The sequence below is a fragment of the Girardinichthys multiradiatus genome, chromosome 18, assembly GCF_021462225.1.
Source record: "Girardinichthys multiradiatus isolate DD_20200921_A chromosome 18, DD_fGirMul_XY1, whole genome shotgun sequence".
In the NCBI taxonomy this organism is placed as follows: domain Eukaryota; kingdom Metazoa; phylum Chordata; class Actinopteri; order Cyprinodontiformes; family Goodeidae; genus Girardinichthys; species Girardinichthys multiradiatus.
Genome location: NC_061810.1, coordinates 40,245,578 through 40,273,087, shown reverse-complemented (window position 1 = coordinate 40,273,087; position 27,510 = coordinate 40,245,578). Strand labels below are relative to the sequence as shown.

Genomic DNA, 27,510 nt, shown 5'->3' with positions numbered 1-27,510 from the left:
TGGAATCTGTCAGACAAATAAGATTTAAACCAGCCTAGTGCTGTTTCTCTGATCCCTACAGCATGCTCCACCTCTTCAAAGAGAATATTGTGATCAACTGTATCAAACTTTCAGCAGAGCTGTTTCAATGCTATGATGAGCTCTGAAACCGGACGGAAACTCTTCGAACAGATCATTGCTGTGTAAATGCTCACACATTTGATTAGCAACTATTTTCTCAAGAATTTTAGATAAGAACTGAAGATTGGATATAGGCCTATAATTTATTAAATCATCTTGATCAAGCAAAGGTTTCTTAAGTAAAGGTTTAATTACAGCTACCTTAAAAGCCTGTGGTACATATCCATTTACTAAGGATAGATTAATCATAACTAAAATGGGGCTGGTAATCAGAGGGAACACTTCCTCAAATAATTTGGTTGGGATTGGGTCTAACATATAAATTGAAGGTTTGGATGAAGCAAATATTTTTGGTAACTCAGGAAGCTCCACGGGATCAAAACAGTCCAAACCCAGATCAGGTTCCACAGTTACTTCCAATGTTGTGTCGCTTGCTGAGGATGAAGTAATCATAAATAATTACCAATCTTTTTTTCAAGGGGGCCGCATGTCTATTGCACCACGCAATGAGGAAGTAACACTATGAACAAGAGAATCAACTTGTGAAGGGGAAGAAACAAGATTATTGCCCTTCACTGTGTTTTTCGGTGATATTGAGGAAATTAAAAGGAGAACAGATTCTTTAAAGGTTGTTACAGCATTGTCTGATAATGATCTACTATAATGAAATTTTCTTTCAGGTGTGGAGTACTCAGTTAAATTAAACTCAAAGGTTATTAAAAAATGGTCAGACAGGACAGAGTTATAAGGAAATATTGTTATTTCTTTACACTCAATGCCATATGTCAGCACAAGGTCCAGAGAATGAAGACAAGGGTGGGTAGGGTTACTAATGTTTTGAGCAAAGCCAATTGAGTCTAAGATAACATTAAAGGCTATATTTAGGCTATTACTTTCAGTATCAACATGACTGTTAAAATCCCCCACTATAATAACCTTATCTGTATTTAACACTAAATCAGATAAAAAGTCTGAAAACCGATCTAAAAATTGAGAGTAAGGGCCTGGTTGTGGGCGAGAAACTGTCTTAATGGGTGGGTAGCAGTACAGAAGCTGGAGAGAGGAGTGTTAAACTACAACTCTGCTTCCTGGTCTGAACCCTGAGTTGTCAGAGTTTTAGAGAACTAATAAATTCGGCCAGATTCCTAGAAAGAAGAGCTGCTCCATCCAAAGTAGGGGGGGATGTCGTCTCTCTGGATCACACAAGGATTTCCCCCAAATGTTCGCCACTTATCAATGTAGCCCACATCGTTTTCTAGACACCACCTAGACAGCCAGCGGTTGAATGACAGCATGCAGCTAAACATGTCGTCACTGGTCAGATCAGGGAGGGGACCGCCATGAATAACAATCTTACTGTATTTACGCTTATCCTTAGCAGCAGTTTCAGGTAGGATTGTGTTTAATTTCTCATTATTTCTTTGGTTTGACGTAGTGTTAATTTTTGCAATCATCATTATTAATACAAAGACATATAGTGTTTGTTTTATTGCTTTATTTATACATTTCATGTGTGGTAGATGGACATAATTTATCTAACGTCTTTCTACTTTACACTAGAGCCACAATCACACACTGATAAACGTATTACCAATAACCATTGAAAGGCAGCTTGAGGACATGCCCAAGGACACTATGGCAGGAGGAAGTTGGATTTGAATGGACAACTTTCGGAATGCAAGGCAGCTACTCTTCTCACTGAGTCACAGCCACATCGTATGAAGGTTATTGTGGCCTTTTCATACTTAATGATATTGGATTTCAGGGAGAACATGCCATTCACAATATGACGGCCGCGCTGACGTTTTGTTGCTACGTTGCATCAAAGCCAACGGGGCGTGGCACGTATGGCCTAAGCATGACAAGCCGGGGACGAATTTGTATTATTATTATTATTATTTTTACAGATGTGTAATCAAACATTTACTCAGTACTTGATTAACGGTTTTACCAAATACGTTTTTTACTCTTTACTTGAATATTTGCTTTGGATGATTTTTTTGGGGAGTATTTTTTACGTATACCAGAGTACATAATTGTGGAGGTAATGCGACTATAATTTGAGCATCATATCTGCTACCTACCTCTGCTTTTGTGGACATGCAATTTCAAAATGTTTGCAACCAACAACCATAAAATAAAGTCAAGCATAGGTGGCCACTGTTGGAGAAAAACAAAAACAGGCTACATGGTTAGTTTGGAGTGCCAAATAAGGACAAAAATAATAAAAATAAAATCACGAAATAAATAAATGTACCATGAAGTAAACAAATGTACCATTTATTCATTTAATACATCATTAAATAATTAAATGTCCAATTAAATAAATATACAATTTTAATAATTACATTAAAGGATTAAATGTCATTTTTTAATAAATTCATTTAAAAATCAATATAATTATTTCACTCTATTTATTTCTTGGCTTCTGTGCAGTGTGTTGTCCTGAAACTGTCAACGTGACCCATTACATTTAGAGGGCATGGCTAACGCTGATCCTGTGATTCTGTGTCAGCTTCCTCCATGCAGGACCTCAATAAGCTCTCTAATGAACTGGTTAGAGATATTTTAGACCAAATGGTAAATGGCCTGTACTTGTACAGCACTTTATCACGTCTGAGGATCCCAAGGCGCTTTACACTACAATCAGTCGTCCAACCGTTCAAACGCTATCAGTGGCTAGCTACATTGTAGCTACAGTTGCCTTGGGGCAGACTGACAGAAGTTAGGCTGCCATATAATCGGCGAGCTGGAGTTAGTTTTTGGAGTTATTTCCACACTTTCCAGCAAAGACATTAACTTCAGAGTGAGAGCAATCTTGGAAGAAGCTGTCTTAAATTGCTGTGTGAAGCAGCCAATGAGACGTTAGCATCTGTTGCAGAGCTGGCCTAATCCCGCCCACTGGGTTTGATGGCTCAAGATGACAGTTTAAATTATTTCATGAAGACACTGCTGCATTGTATTAATTAAATAAAATAAACATGTAGTGAACATTTTTATTTATTTTTAAACAAATTTATAAAAAATGACATTTAATTATTTAATTTAATAATTTAAAATGTATATTTAATTATTTAATGGGACATTTAATTGTGCGTTTAATACTTTAATGGTACATTTAATCATTTATTGGTACAGTAATGTATTTCATGGTACATTTATTTATTTAATGTTATAGTGCTTTATTTAATTTTGTCCCTTTTGGCCCTCCATACTCAGTTACAGCCAATGAGCATTTCCAACCGTCTTTGAGGGACGTTCTAGTGATGTTTCCTACAAGGAAGTCGAACTTCCATGAGCCTGCCCTATAAAAGCCAGCAAGTTTTCCAGTTTGAACACTTCAGAAATGAAGAATGGCAGGTAAGAGAACTGACTTTGAATTTTAAAGATGAGACTGATGTTGAATACGATATGGTTAAAAAAAAATACAGATCTAGATGTAACTTACAATTAGTCCATTCAGAGTCAGCATTCAGGTTTTACTGCCATATTCATCCTGGGTTATACCCCTCTGCATCCATCTGTTCCTGTACGCACACACGCACGGTTGGCTCCGCAGTTGCTCTGAAATGAGCCCTGTTCGAGGTGCTCAGTGTAACTTTTCGGGTAATGAACGACGCAGGCCGACGGCCCTGGAGTGAACCGCTGTTCTGGACTTTTGGCCCGTCTCTGCATGTGCACGTAGTTAGCTATAATAAGTCTTTTAAGTCTTCTCCTTTTAACTCATTGTCAGGTTAGGTGGAGTGAGAGGTGAATATATGGAACACAATTGAAAAAAAAAAAAGCTGATCGTATTTAAATAAAAATCAACAATGTGTTTTATATACATATCTGCACAAACACTACTGTGGAAAATTCTTAAGCTTTTCCTTGTTCCTATATAATTTATTTACAAATTACAAAATCAAATTCTCCTTTTACACAGTCCCGTATAATTTTCAGTTTGTGTTGCTTTTGTTCATTTAAGCTATTATATTTTGTTCGTCTGTTTTTATTCAGCCTTTATCTTGGAATTTATTCAAACAATTCTCATTTCTCTTCAGTTGAGTAGATAAAATAACCACTGGGTTACTAAACATCTCAATAAGCTTATAGATAACCAGTTTTAACAGCACTGCAGTTTTATATTTTGCAACATGTGTACTTTGTTGACTTGAAATAGCAGTAGGAGCATTGAAGGAAGAGTTACTTTTTCTCCCATATCTTTGCAATTCCAGATAAGGAACTTCGCAGAGTGAGACCAGGCTTTGTGGACAAGGTGTCCATAGAAGTAATTAAACAACTCCTGGATGGCCTTTTGGTTGATGGTGTGTTTAATGATGGAGAGAAGGATTCAGTACTTGAAGCGAGTCCTATCAGAGCACACAAGGCACGTGTTCTCATTGACAAGGTGAAGAGAAAAGGACCTGAAGCCAGCAGGAGGATGATTGCTCGCCTGCAAAAGTTGGACCCAACACTGTACTGTGAGTTGGGTTTGTCCAGTGATCAGCCTGCTCAGCCAGGTAAGAGGTGTACAAATATTTTGAACAAATGTTTAGAAATAATTTCAGTTTTATTGTAGTATTATAATCTAACACTGAAGTCTGAATAATCCAGCCTTTAACTTTGGTGTATTTATAGTGGGGAGAAAAACCTCTAATAATTCCTATAAATTATTCTTTTATTGAGTAACCCTTCCTTTTTCCTTGGATATACAATAGGATTTGATACCAAGAATAATTTCTCTCAGCTATGTTACAGAATGGGAAATACAAGAGAAGACTGGATTCAAATAAGGGACAGTAAGGAAGTGTCTACAAGAACATAGCAACCCCCTAAAGCTGTCCAAATCTAGAGCCAGAGAATAATTAAAATGTTTTACACAACTGCAACTCTGACCTACAATATGAGAAAAGGATCACAGTTTATCATGCCAACACGCACAATGAGCAGGATGAAGGGTTTGTTTGGAAGGCATGCCAGGAAAAAGTAGTCCCACCATCACAAATGTTAACATGTGGAGTTTGGTAAATGCTACCGAGAATTTAACAGGAACTGTGTGCTTTGTTCAGATTGAAGTTTCAACAACCATTTCATGTGGGTCCAGCATAAAACGTAGCCTGAAAATGTAGAAAATAACCTCATGTCCACTTTGAAGTATGGTGGAGGACCCGTTATACCCTGGGACCGATGTCAGAGTGCATCAGGAACCAGCAGGTGGTATCAATAGGTGTTGCACCAGTAATTTTATTTAAAAAAAGAATTATTTCTAAATGTAGAAAAATTTCCCCATCCCCATGAATTAAATATACCGTATTTTCCGCACTATAAGGCGCACCGGATTATAAGGCGCACCTTCAATGAATGGCCTATTTTAGAACTTTTTTCATATATAGGGCGCACCGGATTATAAGGCGCATAGAATAGAAGCTACTGCAGTCAAACGTTTGACTGGGGTTGCGTTATACATCCACTAGATGGAGCTGTGCTAAAGAGAATGTCAACAGATAAGTCAGTCTGTCAAACTTTATTAATACACTACAAACCAGCGTTCTGATAACTCCATTCACTCTCATGGTAAGGTCTCCTCTACATAGAATTCTATTGAATAGAGCCAACCGCACGTTAGGAATGCATTGGAGTCTATGAAGTTGAAATCAAACGTTAGTTAAAACGTGAAAGGGAACTTTTCCCTGATTCAGTAAACACGTAAAAGAAACAGTTTGATGCACTAAATCAAACGTTAGTACTGTTAACCTTTCCTGTTTCTGTCCCCTGACCGTAGTCTGATGACACTGGGGAGACGCTTTCTCCAGGGCCGAAGTTACTAGTTTCCTCGGGGTTAACTCCCTCACTCATACGTTGCTGAGTTGAGCATGAAGAAACAGCATCAAAACACTGAGTTGTTGAAGAGATTCGGGGTTCTTTTTAATGACTTTGCAGCACGTAAAAACACAGGGCTTACAGACTCATACACCGCTGCTCCGGTCGCCGTCTCTACCCACCCCACACACACAATAATACCGACGTCACTCCTTCACTCTTGATTCTCAGCTACGGCAGCACACAGCGCCACCTCTGTCCGGAGGAGTAATGTCAACATCTTCCATACACACACACGAAACATACACCCCACACACTGTGCTTCTAATCACATATAGTTCAGGCAATTCCTGCAACAGTACATTCAAACCTTATACACACACAAGTGGTGTTGGACTAGGAGTAAGCACAGTACAGGTGTTTACCGCTATTACTTCGGCGACACCCCTGACTACGGTAGCCGTAATGCTGCAAGTGGTGCGGCTTTGTAGTTTACCAGTCGTACTGAAACATTTTGACAGAGCGCCGTGTACAACCAGTATGGATCAACCAATTAACCAATTGATCCATATATAAGGCGCTCTGGATTACAAGGCGCACTGTCATTTTTTGAAAAAATTAAAGGTTTTTAAGTGCGCCTTATAGTGCGGAAAATACGGTACTCAAATTAAAGACATTGTGAGATTCTGCTACTGCATTAAAAGATGGTTTTGTTTAAAAGGGCTTTTAACACATCCTTACTAGGGGTGCCAGTAGGTGTTGAAGAAAGTTTTTATGCATAAATAATGTTGTAATAAATAAGCTCTAACAAATGCAATTTAAATGCTTCTTTCAAAAGAACAATATTGTTGTTTATCATTTAGCTCCACCAGTCTTCTCCATGAAAGGGCTCTCGATGTCCAAAAAGGATGATCCAGAGGTCAGTAATTTATTTATGTTTTATGAAATATATTTATTTTGATAAATGAATAAATGGCCATACAAAAGAAAAGCTGTGAGATGAATTAACATGTATCAAAGGTTTTTGTTATGTTGGATGTATAACCAAATATCTATGGGTTTTTAAATAAAATCAATATTTATTCTACTGTGTGGATGATTTAGTACTTAATATTTTTCTCAATGTGCTGTTGGCCCTGAGAAACACATGTTTCCTAATGTTGAACATGTTATCAGTTTCCAGTTCAGCTGGTTTTTAAAATTTTTTCGTTTCCTTTGCATCTTTCTAATTTGCCTTTCAGGTCTACCCCGTGACCCAAAGTTCCTTTAGGAACCGGGTAGCCCTGCTGATCACTAATATAAAGTTCTCTAATGAGTCAATGAACAGAAGGGGAGCAGAGATAGATGAGGAGAACATGGAGAAACTGCTCTCAAGTCTGGGATATGAGGTGGTGAAATACACTGACCTCACTGGAAAGGTAATTTATTCTAAATGGAAGATCAAATAAAACAGGTTCTTGTCTGGATGATGAAGAAATTCAATAACTAATGACGTGATTTTCTGTCTTCCTTCAGGCGATTGATGAGGCTTTAATGAAGTTCATTAAACATCCAAAACTGAAACACACCGACAGTGTGTTTGTGGTTATCATGTCTCATGGAAAGTTGGGGAAAATCCTTGGGGTTAACTGGACAGAGGACAACCTGGATGAATTTCCAATCAACAACATTTTCAAACACTTGGGCTCTAAGAGCTGTCCAGAGCTAATAAACAAACCAAAGGTCATCATCATACAGGCCTGCAGAGGAGGTGATTCCGATCTTCTACAGATATACCAAAGCACAGTGTGAGTAAATTTAAGAGTCTTGCCTTACCTGTATGTCACGCTCTTTTTTATGTTTCAGAACAAAGAGGAAGTGTTCTGGTCAGCGAAGGTCCAAACACAGCTGATGATGTTCCACAGACTGAGGACTTTGAAGCAGACAAGCTTCACTTTGTGCATCCAGAAAAAGACTTCATTTCTCTTCTCTCCTGCACACCTGGTGGGTTTGAAGTAAAATAGTATTTCATTTTCTGATAATTGTAACATAACAAAAAAACTAAAACATCTGCAGCAAAGTTTAAATGTTTTTCAAGCCTGCCCATCTTCCTGCAGACATTGAGCTATTCAGACATCATGGGTCTCTTTTCATCCGTCGCATTGCGAAGGTTTTCGAATGGTGCTCACATCATGATGACATTTTTGAGCTTTTCAGTAAGATAAGTGTGGTAAGCATCAAGTAGGTACAAAATGTTTTAAACTTACTTTCAAAATATTGGTTTTGAGATGATTAAAATAGCTTGTTATTGATTGCTGATTTGCTCATGTAATCTTTTTTGATTATTTTAACCCCACAGATCCTTGTATTCCCGAAGTATTTTTTTGCGAGACAACGGAGGCCAATCATTAGATGCACACTGACAAAGCGCTTTTACCCCTCAATGTACGTTGCCTCTTGTTTAAACTTGGACTCTACCAGCAGTTCGCCTCAGTCCTCTGCCTAGAAAAACTGAAATGAATCCTTACAGTAGTTAGATGTACTATATTTTTAGTTAGCATAACTATCAGTATCATGCAAGATGTTCTTTTCCCTGTTTGTTTAAAATATGTAACATAAAAACAACTTCACGTAATTACATTAGAAGGATTATTTGATTTACGTTTGGTCTGGAAATTTAACAGTTTATCATATAATCATCCACTTTATGTAAAACGTTAATGACTATATAATAAAAAATACAGCAACTGCAAAAATAAAGTGAGCTGAGTTCCAGTAATGATTCTTTGTCACATTTAAATGTTTCAGATCATCAAACAAATTTTAATACTAGATAAAGATTGACTGAAGAAAATACAAAAATAAGTTTTCAAATGTCGACTTTGTTTATTAAGCTATTCAAACCAACCTGGCCCTCTGGGAAAAAGTAATTGTCTCCCTTGTTAAATAATGAATTAACTGTCTTAAAACTACATTCTTCAGAAATCTGAGCCCAATTTAACCAGACAAACCTATTGTTACCTTACCTGCAGATATAAAAACTATTTTAAATAAAACCTTTCTGATGCTTGAAAAATCTGAAAAAACAACACATTATCTAAAAAAATCAAAAACAGTAGAAAAAGTTACTGACACCTATCAGTATGGGTTACAAAGCCATTGCTAAGACTTTGGGATGCCAGCGAACCGAAATGAGAGCCATAATCCACAACTGGAGAAAACATGCAGCAGGGGTGAACCTTCCCAGGAGAGGCTGTTCAATCCAAAATAACTCGAACGATTCAACCAGGAGATCACAAAACAACCCAGAACAGCAACTAAATCTCTGCAGACCTCATGTGCCTCAGTTAGGGTTAGTGTTCATTATTTAACAGCAAGAAAGAGACTAGGAAAAGTACTAAGAACAAAACTACTGCTGACCTACAAGAACACACAGGCCCCTCTAACATTTGTCCAAAAACATCCTAATGATTTCCAAGACCTTTGTGATAATGTTCTGCAGACTGACGAGACAACAGGGGAACTTTCTGGAAGGTGTGCATCTTGTTACATTTGACCTAAACCTAACAGATCCTTTCAGAAACAGACCATCAAACTGACAGTCAAACATGGTGGTGGTAGTGTGAGGGTTACGAGCTGCTTTGCTTGCTAAAGACCTGGATGACTTGGCATGATTGATTGAATTGTGAATTTAGCTTTCTACTGGAAAATTTACCAGGGGAATGTCCAGCCATCAATACAGGACCAGTAATACTTAGGTTCTGTCGAACAATGATCCAAAGCACAGTAGCAAGGTCACCTCTGAATGTCAAAAAAAAAACTTAAATTTTTGGAGTGTACTAGTCAATATCTGGACTTCAATCCAATTCAGATACTGTATTAGGACCTTAAATACACTGTTCATGCAACAGAACCTTCAACACGGCTGTTTTTAAAACATTTATGCCTAAAAGAGTGGGCCATAATTCCTCATTGCCAGTTATCGCAAATTCTTGATCTTAGTTGCTGCTACTAAGGGTGGCACAATTAGTTTTTAGGTTTAGGGAGCAATCACTTTTTTATATGTGCAGGTGATGATAGATTTTCCTCCCTTAATGATTAAAAATCACCATTTACCAAAAACTGCTTTTATTTTTACTCGGGTAATATTTATGCAATATTAAAATGTGTATGATGATCATCAAACATTTAAGTGTGACAAAAAAGAAAAAAATGAGGAAAACTGTAATAGGGCAAACATGTTTTTACAGCCCTATATGGTTACAAGCAAAATATGACACTTTATGCTTGCAATTGCCAGAAATTAGCCGCTTAATTTTTGACAGTAAAGTGTAATGAGCATTTTCAACAAAATTTAACTGAAAACATATTTTCTTAATTAGTCTCCATAGATCAAAACATAAAAGCACATTACTTTACACGCAAATAATAAAATGAAATAAACTGCCCTTAAAGTGCAACATTGTACCATCAAAATAACATATGACATATCCGTAATATATGGCAACATGGTATGGAAAATGGTACCATTTACCTTCAGTGAGCTGCTCAGACCTAACACCCTATGAAAGTAGTTCATTTTTTCACAGCTATCTTTTTATTTTCAGAATTACATGTTTTACAGAGTAAACCCATTCCTAAACCTGAAAATGTATCGGAGCATATGGTTTATGTATGCGGTTTTTATTATTAAGTAGAAAAAAAAGTGAAATTCTGTGGGATCAATTAAGTGTTTTGTAAAGTGCAGAAATACATCTGTTGGTAAATATATTTGTAATACAAAATAACCACATGTTTTATAGGAAAGTAAAAAAATAGTATTTTTTTATAAAATAAAACCTCTTCAAATATCTTCAGATATAAATTTGAAGTTCACCCACCAGTACTTCAGTATTACATGATTTGTATTACTGGTATTACGATTGTGTTCTACCTAAGTCACTGATCAATAATGAAGTGTTTTTCTTCTTATTTTTAACAGTGACCAACATCCTATCTGTTCCACCATGAGGTATACTGGGTTTTAGAAACCTACTAAAATACTCTAACACTTCCCTTTACACATAGGTTTATTATTTATTTCTAAAGGCTACAAAATGTCCTCAATAAACTCGCATCTCACTCTTCTGAGGATCTTTGCACAGGTTTTCCGATGTGCTAAGCTATCATTAGATTGCTTTGTCTCTGTTTTGAATATTAGGTGTATTTATATTAAAGCACCTCATTTGTATTTATAGACATCCGCAAATATTGTAATGTGTGCTGTGGGAGAGTGGTACAATCCTGTGGGAGACACAGAAACTGAGTGAAGCATACAATTAAGTCTAGATCTTGAACTAAACTTTCATCTGTTGATTCTTGTTTTTTTTATTGCACATCAACCCTCCTTCTCAGTGTGACCAGTGAAGCTGCTAAAGTTACCCGAAACAGAAACAATGTTGGAGTTATTTAGGTTTTAAGCAACCTTTTTGTTGCTTAAAACCTAAATCTAAAGAAACTTAGGTTTCTTTAGATTTTTTTGTTCAGTTTTTGTAAATCTGGTTTGGCTTTTAACCCTGAGATGCATTTAAAAGTGTAAAACAACAATCTTTGGGGCTCAGGTTTGGACTCTAGAGTCCTCAACACAGCTGACCTGGTTCCGACTCCTGACCCCAGGCTTTTTACTGCATGTCTATCCCTAAACTCTGCTCTTCAATCCTCTACTGAATAAATACCACTAAGGCCACACAATCATTTAATGAATATGAACATTTTTATCTGGGAGGGGCTCGGAGTAGAGGCGCTGCTCCTCCACATCGAGAAGAGCCAGTTGAGGTGGCTCGGGCATCTATACCGGATGCCTCTTGGACACCTTCCTCGGGAGGTGTTCCAGGCACGTCCCACCGGGAGGAGGCCCAGGGGACGGCCCAGGACACGCTGGAGGGACTATGTCTCTCGGCTGGCCTGGGAACGCCTTGGGCTCCCCCTGGAGGAGGTGTCTGGGGAGAGGGACGTCTGGGTGTCTCTGCTGAGTCTGCTGCCCCCCGCGACCCGGTCCCGGATAAGCGGAGGAAGACGAGTACAAACATTTTTATCAACCCTGGCAAAAAAAAAAGTTCAAATTTACTGTATTTAAAATATATTTAGATATACAATAATATAGTGCCAATGTTCTAATAAAAAATGTATACAAAAAGACATGTAACACAATGTATAGTACTGTGACACTTTCTTCTTTGTTCTAATATACTTTAAAATAGTGACACTAAAATACAATACAATATAGTAATAAAATATACTTCAAGTGACATTTATGTATAATTACATAAGTGTGTTTGTTTTAGGATTTGTGTGAAATAGAAGTCAATATATTTTTAAAAAGGTTCTAATTAAAGGTATATTTGTGACAGATTTTATCATGTTGAAGTTTAAGTATAACTCTAGGAAGATTTTTTATACTATTTACTTTCATATTAGTATGATAATGCCATTTATAATTATTTTAAGATGCCATATACAGTTTATTAAATTCTTTATACATACTGTGTATTTGAAGTTGGACTGTTTTTCAGTTTAATTTTGACTAAAATGCACGTGGTACAAAATAAGTTGTTTCAAAATAGCCAATATTCAGAATATAAAATCTTAAACATACTTGAATTTACTGACTACTAGTCTGACCCAAAGTATACGAAAATATGTAAAAACGTATTTTACCTACTTCACTTTTTTCACTGGGTTTATATCTTTTTTGCATGGTTGTCTGTGTGTTGCCCTGCGCTGGACTGGCGACCTGTCCAGGGTGAACCCCGCCTCTCACCCATAGACTGCTGGAGATAGGCACCAGCTTCCCCGCGACCCACTATGGAAGAAGCGGTAGAAAATGACTGACTGACTTTATATCTTTTTACCTTTCAGAGCTAGAGGTTTCTACGGGATGGGAAACGAAGGTAGTCATTTCAGTCCCTCTTTCTTTATAGCTGAAAACTGCTCATCTTTTTTCATCAGAGTGCAAATCCATTGTTACATCTATGCTTCTGATCATACTTACACCTATAATAAATAATTTTTTTCTCAATACCCTCCAGTCAGTCAGCCTCTTTCTTCACTTCCTTCTACATAATTTAGCAGAAATGGCTGGAATATGCTTGCTCAATCATTACAACATACTTTTACTTCGGTGGTGTTGATTATTACTTGGTCAGATTAGCACAGACAACTAAGAAGCAAGATAAGTATTGGTAGAAAATGAAAATGTTACATAGTCAATCATTCCACCTCTAATTTTGTTATAGAAATCATTTGTACTTAATTACTTCTTTTGCACCAGAATTTCAACCAGGTCTTAGGGTTGCAGTAAATATGAATATTATATATCTCTGGGTGACTGAGTTTTGTTAGTGGCACTCAGGTGGGTTTTAATGGCAATTAAGCTGATATTGTGTCATGATCAAAATCTGAGGCTCAGGGAATGATTTTTAAATAATTGCATTTTCTGCAGTTTGTAAGTAAAGCTTCAAAATGCAAAAAGCAGAAAAAGAAGCACGAGGCAAAAGAAATAGAGCTGGCATAAAAATCTAGGAGTGCATTTAAACTCAAATGTTTAAAACAATAACAAGTCAAAATTATTGCATAAATTTGGCCTTTTATGTCAGACATGGACACTCCTTATCCCCTGATGTCATAGGCAAAAATACTTTCTAACTGCATTAAACACCTTTAACTGAAAATCCTTTAGTAGCTTACGGATGTTTAAATATTTTCTTTCCAAACCTTTAAATGTTTTGTTGTTTCCTAATGTTAAAAACGTAATGATTTCATCTTATTTTTATAGTTTTTAAATTCTCAGAAAGTGAGAGCAGCAGCTCCGTTAAGCACAAATATCACATCAGCGGTGCAGAAGGTGGTAGAGAAGAAGAAGGTAGGTCTTTCACTCCAAATAACCAATTAAAAATTAAATCTGAAACTGACGTTGGCAATGTTGGATTTACTTTCCAACATTTTTCTTCCTTTTTCTCTTTGCAAATGATGAAGAGGCTGACTCAAATGAATCTAAAAACAACAAAACGTGCGATCAAGCAAGATGTTTAACTTGCTGTAGCTCAGGGATGTTCAAATATTTTCTTTCCAAACCTTTAAATGTTTTGTTGTTTCCTAATGTTAAAAACGTAATGATTTCATCTTATTTTATAGTTTTTAAATTCTCAGAAAGTGAGAGCAGCAGCTCCGTTAAGCACAAATATCACATCAGTTTGAAGGTTAAATGCTTGGGCGGCATAAAGGTTTTACTAACTGTGTGTTACGTGTTTTATTGAACAAACAGAAACATTCAAGGTGGACAGCTCAGAAGAGGAAGATGAGGAGGAACATGAAGATTTTGGTGAGAAACTCACTTTAAACTTATGCCCTTTACCTCAAAGAAACACCCTTACCCTTTGGGGATCCTAATGGGAGTTTTTAAAATCAGTTTCAGGTTTTTGTGGATAAAAATTAATTCTCTGCCAAGGGAGACTTACTGTGCTTTGGATAAAAAAGCAGACAAACACCTAATGCTTGAAGATTTATCTGGCATTTTAGCTGGATAATATTTTACTATATGTTTTCAGGGAAAATTAATCTTTACATGAAAGCCAGAAGTTTTGCTTTTTTTTGGAAATGCATAATGTGTATACTGGATGAGACAAATGCTGGTAGGATTTATTGATTTATTGTCTTCTTCGTGCTCCTTTTCAAAATAAATAGGAAGGTTTTAGTTTATTTATGTATTCATATTTTTCATTACATTTCTTTCTGCTGACAGTTGTTGTTTACATGTTAATAAATGAATTAATTTATTCATTCATTATTTAATTCTTTCAATCCTTCATTCATTCATTCATTCAAGTGCAATCAAGTCATTAATATCATAGAAAATACAACCTTTTTTAAATACATTTTCTACTGGTGGATCGGTTTTTTCTGAAGTGGCCATTTAACGGACTGCAGTTTGCCCTGGTTTAAAATTAAATAAATTACACTTTTCTGTAGCTTTATAATAATAATTACATACAGACTGTAAAATCTGGATAATAAATGTAAATCCTCACCTAAAAAATGTATGTGCCTAATAAAATCAGTCCTCTGTATTTTTGTGCTCCTGACCACCTTTTTATGTATTTCAACATTCACCAGGAAGCGGTGCAGAAGATGGTAGAGAAGAAGAAGGTAGGTCTTTCACTCCAGATAACCAATTCAAAATTAAATCTGAAATTTACTTTCCAACATTTTTCTTCCTTTTTCTCTTTGCAAATGATGAAGAGGCTGACTCAAATGAATCTAAAAACAACAAAACGTGCGTTCAAGCAAGATGTTTAACTTGCTGTTTGGCTGCAGGCAGGTCAATACAGAGAGGCAGGTGCCAACAAAATATTCACCCCAAATAATAGTCCACCCCAATATTGTTAATTACTCAAATACTTAGGTTGTAGTGTTTTGTTTTGTTGTGTGTAGGAAATAGGACACTGATCTATCAAAACATATTAAAACAACGTTTCAAAGCAGTACCTTATTTTGCATATTTTCACTGGTATTTTGATAGTTTATCTTTTGTGATTAGATTCAAATCTTTAATATTGGAGGGCCTCCTTATCATCATGATAAACTTTTGCTCCCTTCGCAGATTCTCTATCAAGTCCAAGTCAGGACTCTGGCTGAGTCTATCTAAACATTGGTATTACTTCCAGGTAGAAGAAACATGTTGGTTAAATTAAAGGATTACCTTAAACCTAAACCTCAGGGAATGAATAAATGTGGGGCTTTTGTCTAGGATAAATGTATTCAAATTAAATTTCTATTGATGCTTGCAGAAATATTTACATTCCTGATCAACATATTAAGAACCGGAAAGAAATAACAAGTACGTCTTTACCCCCTTATGGCAAAGGCATTAAGGCTTTTGGTCTTAGAGCATAGCAGGGTTGTTAAGATGCCCTGGCAAGGTCTCTTGCATGGTACCTTCATTGGCAAGGTTGGATGAAACACGACAGTCATTTTTTTATTCCTTAAAAGATCTTGAGATTTCTGGGTCGAGAAGCTTAATTTACAGACCCCAAAAAATTCTCGTATGTTGACCTAGAGGATCCAACAGCCTGTCAGTCTGTTCATGACCTTAATTAAAGCCCATACTGACACTGACTACAGCCCAATAACCACAAGATGACATCTGCAGGAGAAGAGCTTAGAGAACAGGAAAGATCTTCAAAGACCATGTCTCCTTCCACCCCTCAAACTTGGCCTTTTAGAATTTCTAAGCACCAAACATGGGAAAGTGACATATAAAAAAAATCTTAAGACAAGGAAAAAATTGTTTGAATGTCCTGTTATGTTCCAACATTACTAGCTTTACAAGAAGATCCTACTGGAGTTTTTTTCTATGCGCCATGGTGGAGGAGGCTCCGATCTGGGGAGCTTTTCCTTTAGAGAGACAATGGAGCTTCTGGTTGTACATGGAATATGAACATACAGCTGGCTTGGTTGAAATGTTTCAGCAGGCGTCTCTATTGACCGAGGGCCTTAATCAGTGCAGTAATGACAAGGTCTTTTAAGATGACATTACTGCAGTGTGTCAATTGATTTCTAAATAAACATTTTTCTTATATGAATCCCATGGAAAAGTCTTGGGGATGGATATTCCAGACTGCATGCCTCAGATTTCTACAAATATTCTACAAACTTATGTCATGTATGGACATGATTTGTCATTGGAGGCAGTATCTGCCCCACTAATAGCTACGCTCAGGAGGTGCTCCTTGTCAGCTGTAGTTTACATGCAAACAGCTGTGCCAGACTACAGTTGGACTTTGATGGTAACTAAGCGAACTGTCGGCATTTCAAAGTCATACATCAGCACACCACAAGCTGTCAACCTGGTAGTAGTTTTTACTTGTTTAAACCAGTAAAATCTACTATTGTACAGTTGAGGGTGGGGCAGTACTTCATTCACTGTCTTTCTGACACAAACACTGCATTAATGCTTGATTGAGTTTGTCCAGTTACACTGTCACTAACCATATTTCCAATGGATACATTTGTTTGTATGTTTTTCTGATAAAGAAACCCATAAACAAAAAAAACAGGCAAGAACTTATGTAAACCTTTTCCTAACTAACCCAAATTCCTTTACAGTATCGGGCAGCCCCTAACATTTTCTTTTCACTGCATAGACAAGTAAACTGAACAGATGCGTTATGATCATGACATCAGTGATTTCTACAGGCAACAAGCAAGACAGTAGATATTGCTGCAGGATGTTTACTTGCATTTTCTTGAAAGAGTGGTTCAAATAGGTCATGTTCAGATATGCCTGAAGGGTACAATGATTCTACCTTAGTAAAAAAGCCTTAAATGCCATAAAAGTCTAGTTGTATCTGAAAATGGTAAAGATATATTGGAACTTTTTTTAAGTAGTGCTACTTGGTTTGTTTTAACATTTTTGATCATTGTTCATCCTGACAGCTCCCAGATTCCAGTTTTGCTGTGAAAAATGCAAAGCCATCACTCAGGTAAGGTCTGAAGCCAGATATTATCTGCTTGTAGAGCTTCATTTTGCTCTGTTTTGCAAATACACTTTAGAAGCATAATTTGCTCGCTCTTTTATTCATCTTTATTATAGTGTTTTTATTATGATGGGTTATGCAACTAAATTTCTGTGTGCTCTTTACAGACCCATGGCCAAGAGATTGTTACTCCTCAGAGGATTTCAAATGGATGTTTCCAGTGAGTGGGCCAGTGAAACAGTCGCAGCAGCAGATTTGTACTTATTAATGAGCCCCATCATTTCCTGCGTGTGTGTGTTATAGGTTGCAGCTGGAAGAAGGCCAGTACGAGTGTTCGGTCACCGGCCTGGTTTTTGAAGCAAGTGAGCGGGTTCTTGTGCAGTACTCTGTCTTATCTTGGTCCAAATTCAGCTCCTTCCTGTCGAACTCCTGGAAATTAGCTGGACCAATTTTCAACATCCACACAGTCGATAAGGACGCGTCTGTCCTTACCTCTATCCAGTTCCCACATTCCATCTGCTTAGCCCGTAAGAACATCATGGACCTCTTTTGTAGCCTGTGAAAAATATCTTCAGTACTGAGTACCGTTTAAAAGAACTGCCATAAAACCTTTTTTCCATGTCTGACATTTTCTAGAATCTCTTGACAATGTCGTGCCGTTCAGCATCCTGCATATGAAGGATATGGCTTTCATTGAGCCATCTGCAGAGTACTCACGTAGACACGTTAAGTGGAAGGTGACGGTCCTGTCCCCCGTGGGTCCCATCATTCCAATTACCTTGCCAGTAGAGTATCATGGGGTGGTTCTGGTCTACAAAAGGCTCTACTGTGACTCCAATAACTACAGCTTCCATGTCTACCTGGCTATAAATGACCAGTCTTCGATTAATGTAAGCGGTATTACCTTGACAGCAGTTAAGTGATCTCTGGTATGGAAACTGAGGGATTTCTTGAGTTTTGACTGACACTGGTTTTGTAATTTGTTTTTAAATTGTCTGTTGGCTGAAGGCCAAACTCATGATAGATTCAAGATAATTTATGTCAGAATTATCTAATTTATTTAACATTTACTGTTCTCTAAGAGAGTTTTCAAATTAGATCAAATATTTTACAGATTCTGAGTCTAAAAAAACAATAATTTCTCATGTATTAATAAAGAATTTAGCCTGTTATTTCTAATACATTTTTCCATTAGTGTGCAAGCAAAAACAAAACAAGAGCATGAAAAATATTCTTCCTTACACAGAGAAATATTCCACTCATGAGATAATCATCAGTCGAGACTTTTAATCAGCTCAACTGTTCATGCCTGAAACTCCAGCAAAATACCTCACCTTTAAAACTGCATGTGGGAACAGTAAGAACAGATTTAGACCTAAAGGTAACTTTCACTTTTGTTCATGTTTGCAGCCTTTGTGGTTTTGACATTGTCATGGTTCACATTTCCATTCTTGTGTAATACTGTTGTCACTGGTATTATTGGGTTTATCTTACTTCCTGCCTGATAATAAAGTTGAGCAGGAGATGAGGAGTAAATAGGTCAGTATATATTTTTAAAAACAGCCAAAGTGTACCACATACATCTTGACAGCTACAAAGCAGCTGCGAATTCATTAAGGAAGTGTGAATGCGGTTGCATGAACGTGTGGGCCTGGGAGGATCCAGCTGATTAATAATCGTACGAGAGGCCAGTTCTTTAAATATGTTGCACTTAGTTTTTTCCATGTGGTTTCTCAGCTTTCATGATGCTTTAATGTGAATCCTCCTTGTTGTTGCTGCCAGGAAACGAATTAACACCCTGCTCCATCTTGTCATCCTGCTTTGCTGGTATCATTCAGGACATACACGAACAAGTTCACACATACGAGAATGAATACATCAGGATCCAAAAGCCTGCTATGTGTAAACTGGTTGAGGGGACATTTCACCTATCGAGCGAGCCGGAGGGACAGATCCTACCTGAGGTGTGTTTGTTTTCATGAGCATTAATTGTGATCATAAAGCATTATTCAGATTGGATCATGCTGCCAAGAGTAAGACTAATGCATCAAGTTTTGCGCAGAAGTCTTGTGCAGTTAGACTTGGAATGTTTTAGCTTTATCTTTATCAGTATTCCTGCTGGCTTTCTTTTGGATCGTTTTGCTTGCCATGTTGTAGCTAAACGTTTTTGGCTGATGCTAAACCATGTTTGTGTGCCTCATTGCAGGAGCTGGAATTCACTCTAGATCTAATCAAGATAAAAGGCTACTTTGAAGCCGTCTTTGAGGTGCAGCCTCCTTTTAAATGGTCTGTAAGAAACACGACCACAGATGAAACCATTTGGTCTGCGATCATCAGAGAAGGTACTAGTGCATTTGGACATTTTTGTTACATATAAATGTCATATTATCATTATATTTAATTAACATAAAAAGTTTGAACATGTTTCTAATTGTAAAAAAAGCTTGAAATTTAGACGGTTACAAGTTTTGTTATTGCTTCATATACAAGCAAGAAGATGCTTCTTATAACATGTAGACAAATAGACATTTTTTAAATGATAACTTTATCCTACATTAATGGCGGTAATATAGATTGGGTGTAGCTAGTGAAATTGGACTTAACTTTTAAATATAAAAACTAAAATCAGTTAATTTATTATTTAAGATGTCATTGCCTTTCCACATAGGCCCAGTTTTTTTGGACAGCTTTTTCCCCTCACAACTAAACTTTGCATTTGAAAACTGAGTTTTGCATCTACTGAGGTTAACTCTGTCTGATATTCAAATTAGTTTGATGATCTGAAACATTTTAGGGGGTTAAAAAAGCAAAGGCAAAAAAAATTGTCTAGTCATAATGACTAGAATGGTACATTTTGATTCAAATACCAATGAAATTTGGAAAAAAAGACTAAATTACATAAAATTAACAAGGTTAAAAGAGATGTAGACTGGGGAGGGCAGGAGGACAAACAGTCTATGTGCTGGGTGACAGGAGTCTTTCCTGATTTTAACTGCCTTCCTGACACAACGCTTTCTGTAAGCATCCTCAATAGGTGGAGGTGACTGTGGCTCAGTGGGAAGAGTAGTCGTCTTGCAATCCGAAAGTTGTTGGTTAGATTCTAAAAACCGGTTCCGTTCCAGCTTCATCCTGGCACGTCTTGATGTGCCCCTGGGCAAAATACTTAACCTCAAGTTGCCTACCAATCTGCAAATCAGTGTTTGAATGTGTTCATGGGTGAATGTGGCACTAGTGCAAAGTGCTTTAAGTGGTTGGTATGATTGAAAAGGCGTTATATAATTTAAGTCCATTTACTAGCAAGTTGGAGCCCAATGATGTGCTGGCCTGATTTCACCACCCTCTGCAATACCTTTCTGTCCTAAACAGAGCAATTCCCATATCAAGCTGTAAAACACAGTTTGTCACATATTCCCTGATTCTTATTTGATGATTGTCCTTGAGGCATGTCTGTATATGGGGGTATCCTGGACCCATTGTCAGCAAACAAAATGTTTTTCCCAATGTGATGATCAACTGTTTGATCATTTTATTGAAAGCTATAGAAATAATAAAAATAAATGCAAACAAACATAAACATATTACCAATAAAGCCTTTTAACATTTCTTGAAATGGCAAACATAAACCTTCATGATGGTGTTGTTGCATAAATTCATCAAGTTCTAATTGAAGACCAATAGATGAATTGCAGGCCTTCTTGTTTTTAACTTACTTCGACGTTTTACATCTGACAAATAATTTCATTAATTTAAACTGAACTCATCAATTTCGAAACTGTCTTGTAGAATTTTTATTTTTTATTCCTATTTCATCATGGACAAAAGTGGCTCCTCATCTTCCCATTTTAACTGCTAATAATTCAGTGGAATCAAACAAACTCACTGGGATTTTATGCATGTTTGTAGTTTCATCTTGTTAGAATACGGTTGATGTCTATCTGCTGCTTTTTTCCAGATGACTGCCAGGCCAATTTAAAACAAAAGCCAAGGCAAAGAGCAAAGCGTAAGCGTCTTCTTTACCTTGTAGTTAGATACAGATTTTCCATCATATTTTCAGCCTCTGCGTTGCAACTAACATAAGGATCTCTGTCCTACAGGACTGAGGACCAGAAGCAGCTCAGATGACCAAAATGCCTGTAAAAAAACTGCAGTTGCTGTTTGAATCTGTTCATCTTTTGACCACTTATTGGAAGACTTTTAAGCACAGCTGCATTGAGTTACTAAATTAAACTAAACTAAGCTAAACGTTTACGGTAACAATGTCTCTTTCTCCAGATGGAGAAGAATCAACGAACTGTGGTCGGAGAGACCTGTCGGAGAAGCAACTCCTGCAGATCTCAAAGATGCTTGGGTCAGAGTGGATGCAGGTGGCCATCTTCTTGGGCTTAATGAACAAAGATCTGGAAGATATCAAGGAGACAGAGAGGGATGTGAACATGCAGAAGTTTAAGATGCTGGTAAAGTGGAAGAATGGAAGGAAGCGAGGAGAGGCCACAGCGAACGACCTGTGGGACGGTGTGAGGGATCTGGATGTCTTACCATCTGAGGTTCAGGAGGTGCTGCAAGGTATGGTCCACAAATTTTATCTACTCTAAATTCCTTGACATTTATCTTCCAAATAGGTAGTCTTTATTGAAAAATGTCGTTGTATTTTTGATCAATTTTTCCTAAAGTTTTCTGAAAGTCTCAAAGTAATTTTTTGCAAAGATTTGGAAAGAGAAAGGAGAGATATTTTCAATACAATGAACAACACTAAATGAATAAAACACTACCAGCTCCATCGTGCAGAGATCCACCCTCTTAATAGTCGAGTAAATGAGCACATAAACTTCTATAACAATCATAAAATTATTAATATAGAGATAAGATTAACTTTTTCATCCCCCTAGGGGGAAATTAAATAGTTTGGGCGGCAGGAAAAATTAAAGGTGCACCTCTAGTAAGGTAATATTAGGAAGAATAAATAAATGATAGAAACAATAATGAATAACCATGAATAAAAAGTAAATCAAAATCACATACAGAATTATTTAAAATTTTACAGACTGTAAAATGCTTTCAAAAATAAACATTTGGCAAAAATTGGAAAACTCCTAAAAAAAATAAATATATATATATATATATACAGGTCCTTCTCAAAAAATTAGCATATTGTGATAAAGTTAATTATTTTCTATAATGTAATGATGAAAATTTAACATTCATATATTTTAGATTCATTGCACACTAACTGAAATATTTCAGGTCTTTTATTGTCTTAATACGGATGATTGTGGCATACAGCTCATGAAAACCCAAAATTCCTATCTCACAAAATTAGCATATTTCATCCGACCAATAAAAGAAAAGTGTTTTTAATACAAAAAAACGTCAACCTTCAAATAATCATGTACAGTTATGAACTCAATACTTGGTTGGGAATCCTTTTGCAGAAATGACTGCTTCAATGCAGCGTGGCATGGAGGCAATCAACCTGTGGCACTGCTGAGGTCTTATGGAGGCCCAGGATGCTTTGATAGCGGCCTTTAGCTCATCCAGAGTGTTGGGTCTTGAGTCTCTCAACATTCTCTTCACAATATCCCACAGATTCTCTATGGGGTTCAGGTCAGGAGAGTTGGCAGGCCAATTGAGCACAGTGATACCATGGTCAGTAAACCATTTACCAGTGGTTTTGGCACTGTGAGCAGGTGCCAGGTCGTGCGGAAAAATGAAATCTTCATCTCCATAAAGCTTTTCAGCAGATGGAAGCATGAAGTGCTCCAAAATCTCCTGATAGCTAGCTGCATTGACCCTGCCCTTGATAAAACACAGTGGACCAACACCAGCAGCTGACACGGTACCCCAGACCATCACTGACTGTGGGTACTTGACACTGGACTTCTGGCATTTTGGCATTTCCTTCTCCCCAGTCTTCCTCCAGACTCTGGCACCTTGATTTCTGAATGACATGCAGAATTTGCTTTCATCCGAAAAAAGTACTTTGGACCACTGAGCAACAGTCCAGTGCTGCTTCTCTGTAGCCCAGGACTGGGGAATGCGGCACCTGTAGCCCATTTCCTGCACACGCCTGTGCACGGTGGCTCTGGATGTTTCTACTCCAGACGCAGTCCACTGGTTCCGCAGGTCCCCCAAGGTCTGGAATCGGCCCTTCTCCACAATCTTCCTCAGGGTCCGGTCACCTCTTCTCATTGTGCAGCGTTTTCTGCCACACTTTTTCCTTCCCACAGACTTCCCACTGAGGTGCCTTGATACAGCACTCTGGGAACAGCCTATTGGTTCAGAAATTTCTTTCTGTGTCTTACCCTCTTGCTTGAGGGTGTCAATAGTGGCCTTCTGGACAGCAGTCAGGTCGGCAGTCTTACCCATGATTGGGGTTTGGAGTGATGAACCAGGCTGGGAGTTTTAAAGGCCTCAGGAATCGTTTGCAGGTGTTTAGAGTTAACTCGTTGATTCAGATGATGAGGTTCATAGCTCGTTTAGAGACCCTTTTAATGATATGCTAATTTTGTGAGATTGGAATTTTGGGTTTTCATGAGCTGTATGCCAAAATCATCCGTATTAAGACAATGAAAGACCTGAAATATTTCAGTTAGTGTGCAATGAATCTAAAATATATGAATGTTAAATTTTCATCATGACATTATGGAAAATAATGAACTTTATCACAATATGCTAATTTTTTGAGAAGGACCTGTATATATATATTTTTATTCAATTCAATTCAATTCAAAGATACTTTATTGATCCCCGAGGGGAAATTAGAATTCCAGTACAACCCATCCAAACATATTATATATTATTTTATATATTATTTATATATATTATTTTTATTTATTTATATATTTTATATATATATATATACACACATAAATACAAACTCTAGACAAGATACCAAGATACAGTACATTAATCTAAGCACTATATACACAGAAGGAAGATGTAAATGAGGTGAATAAGTATTTGTTATGTTGTACATGATGATGTCAGTAGTCCTAAATGGTCATCTACAACGCTCCCCCATCTGTGGAGAAGTTCGTTGGTGTGCTGCTATCTCCTCTGTAGCTTCTAATCGCAGCAGATACCAGAGCTGCTCACAGTCCAGGCTGGTGCTGAGAGCGCATAGAACGACACTTGATCTGCTCAGGAATGTCTGTTATCATCTCTTCTTGAACGTGAATAAAACAAAGTACATGATTGTAAATTTTAGAAGAAACAGGAATAGGTCAAACACTATTTCCATCATGGGAGAAGAAGTGGAGGTGATGGAGGAGTGTAAATACCTCGGTGTTCACCTGGACAACAGACTGGAGTGGAGATGCAACTGTGAAGCCGTCTACAAGAACGGACAGAGCAGACTGTACTTCTTGAGGAAGGTTAGGTCTTTCGGTGTTTGCAACAGGATGCTGCATATCTTCTATAAGTCTGTTGTGCAGAGTGTGATTTTTCTGCCATCATTTGCTGGGGTAGCAGCATCAAAAGTCAGGGACTTAAAAAATCTCAACAAGCTAAAAAAGAAGGCTGGCTCTGTTTTAGGGACTCCTCTGGAACCTCTGGAGATGATTTGTTCAAAGAAGGTTTGCATAATGTTTATCATAAAATGAAGAGCATTATAGAGAACCCTGAGCATTCTCTTCATGAGACTGTTCAGACCAATCACAGCTCTTAGAAGACAGCATCACATCACGACTAGCAACGGGGTCAACCACACCTCCTCACTAAGATGGGAAAGTTTTGTCTTCTTGCTTAGAGTCAATATCAGCAGCAAAGTCAATCACTCTCAAGCTAGGAGTCCTTGACAAGAATTTATTGGCTAAGATAGGAGCTCCCTGAGAGGACTCTGAGAATGTGAAAATACAGGCCCTGGTCTTTATTTGTGTGTGTGGAACAACAAGTAAACTTGTGAGTCCTCGCAAATACAGCGACCAGCTAGGTATTTTGTGAAAAGCTGGGTTAAGCTGGTATTTATGTTAAAAATGTACAAACTGTACATCATAACTAAATGTATACATTAAATATGTTGATAACGTTAAGGACATAATAAAGTATCAAATGCAGGCAGTTTTGATGGCCACAAAGCCATTTCTTGACATTGTTTCTGAATTGAAAATAGGAGGAGAATTGACTAACATTTTACTAATGTGATTCTTCAAAAGGAATAAATCTGCTTGAGCAAAAGGTTTAGGTGCTCCTTTTAGAGTTCTGCAACGTCACCCCTGACCGGGTCGAAGCTGCAGTCAATAGAGCAACAAGTACAGCAGTGACGACAAAAAACATACTGTAGAAAAATATATGCAAATGAAAACATTTTACAGACCATTTTCCCTATTAAAGGAAGTTTATGAATTCTCTCTTTTTGCATTAGGAGGAACATTGTACGCAGCTCAGCAAGCTCCAATATCTCACTACCATGCTTTCCCTCGCTTTGTGTAACACCCACTGTGGATGACGTGGTGGAAACATGCCTCAGTGCTTAACAAAATACCAATGTTTTAAGGCCCCCAAATCAAACCGGTTCAAGAACTAAATCAATAAATGTAAAGTAAAAAAAAAAAAAACATCAAACCACCAAAAAACGAGCATTTACCTGCTCACCACCAACAAAACTGTAATCTTATCTAACATGACAACCAAAATTTCAACAAACAACTCACAACATAACCGTCTCAGTCATCCTGCTGACCCTTCAGCATGGCTCAGCTTCTCAGTGAGCAGGCAGGTTATCTTCCTGTTATTGTGACTCATACATGGACCTCAGTAACCATGTGTCCTGACAGCAGTATTAACGTTCTCCTCACCACCCCACAAATCCTAGTGGTATACTAGAGTTGCTATAATAAAACCCTTCATTATTTTGACTGGAGGAAGCCATTATGCTGTCATGTTTACCGCTGGGCCAATGTTCTCCCTCCCTGCCTCTTAGTAACCTTGGCTATTTCTGTATCTCTTTCTTATTTTTATTTGATTTTCCCCAAAATCAGTGTACTAACTATTTAATAAATGTCTATGTCATATTTTATGTCCACAAACATTGAAAAGAGGTGCATAGTGGTGAGATTAGGCCTTGGACACTTGCAGCACCCGACAGGTAAAGACGAGGTGCAGCATGGAGTAACTTAGCAAAATGATTATATTTCTTCTGTTGTGTCTGCTTTCAGATTTAATGGACAGATAAACTGCCAGGTAAAACATTTGAATTCAACAAACTGTGGATTATCTGTGGGATGAAGCAAGGATCTCAGGAGTGCAGTAAAGCAGCATCAACCACTGGACCAAACCTCACCTCATCCTCTTTATTTTCTACACACAGAAGAGTATTTCTTATATTTTAAAATGTGCAAATATGAGCCTTTGTATCCTATTACATAAAGGTGCCTTTATATAGCTACTGCATGGCTGCAAGTGCGATGTATGAAAACCCCTTTAGGGAAAATCCTATGGAATATTTTGTAAAACAGGCATTAAAACAGATTTGTGTTCATATGTACTCAGTTATGCTAATATTTACTCATATATGTAATGTAACGTTCATTGGGAATGTAATTATCTTGCATTCTGAATGCTGTGGGTTTGCTTCTGGTTTACTTCGTGACCTCTGGGCAAGGCACTTAACCTCAAGTTCCTTACCTGTCAGTGTGAGAAAGTGTTGATTTTGTCAGGCTTTTGGGTGATTGTGCCTTTAGTGTAAAGCACATTAACTGGTTGGTATGACTAGAAAAATGCTATATAAATTTGTTCCAGTTACCATTTATTTACAGTCTTTTCTGTACGTATAATTTTTGTTTATTACAAACATCTTTTTTAAATTTGTCGATTTTTCTGCACCTGTTTTAATCGTATGTCTATTAGTGTTTTCTTTTTCTATGACTGTGGAAAACCTAAAGTTGTTAAAAGTTTTGCATAATTATGCTTCTTAATGTGGACCAGACAAGAAAACACATGTGGTTTGAAAAATAAACCTTTTTTATGTATTTTATATGGTGATAGTTTACATTGATGACATGTTTTAATATACAAAGATTTGAAATGACTTTTAATTAGAAAAATAAACTTTCCTTTAAAGGCTGCTGGATTATTTTAGTTAAATATGGTAAATTAATGC

The 27,510-nt window shown here is 37.2% G+C and overlaps 1 protein-coding gene across 2 annotated transcripts; it reads left to right on the top strand.

Moving 5' to 3' along the window:
* The first annotated feature begins 3,376 nt into the window (after positions 1–3,376).
* LOC124884047 lies at positions 3,377–27,474 on the top strand. 2 transcript variants are annotated; one of them, XM_047391636.1, is made up of 22 exons: positions 3,377–3,480; positions 4,338–4,622; positions 6,786–6,841; positions 7,164–7,340; positions 7,438–7,672; positions 7,768–7,905; positions 8,019–8,131; positions 8,261–8,346; positions 12,799–12,830; positions 13,715–13,801; positions 14,204–14,260; positions 15,052–15,084; positions 17,374–17,420; positions 17,582–17,634; positions 17,718–17,941; positions 18,051–18,304; positions 19,253–19,378; positions 19,621–19,756; positions 21,367–21,414; positions 21,509–21,547; positions 21,687–21,977; positions 26,567–27,474. In XM_047391636.1, the coding sequence occupies exons 1-22, from the start codon at positions 3,474–3,476 to the stop codon at positions 26,581–26,583; spliced, it is 2,541 nt and encodes an 846-aa protein (XP_047247592.1). In that variant the 5' UTR covers positions 3,377–3,473; the 3' UTR covers positions 26,584–27,474. The 2 variants fall into 2 exon arrangements, with proteins under 2 accessions (XP_047247592.1, XP_047247593.1); XM_047391637.1 differs by lacking the exons at positions 14,204–14,260; positions 15,052–15,084.
* The last annotated feature ends 36 nt before the right edge of the window (positions 27,475–27,510 follow it).

Excerpts from the sequence above, each read along its gene's own strand:
- LOC124884047 (XM_047391636.1), top strand. Across the intron at positions 7,673-7,767 it reads CATACAGGCCTGCAGAGGAG|AACAAAGAGGAAGTGTTCTG; the intron begins GTGATTCCGATC and ends TTTATGTTTCAG. Across the intron at positions 21,415-21,508 it reads GCCAAGGCAAAGAGCAAAGC|GACTGAGGACCAGAAGCAGC; the intron begins GTAAGCGTCTTC and ends TCTGTCCTACAG.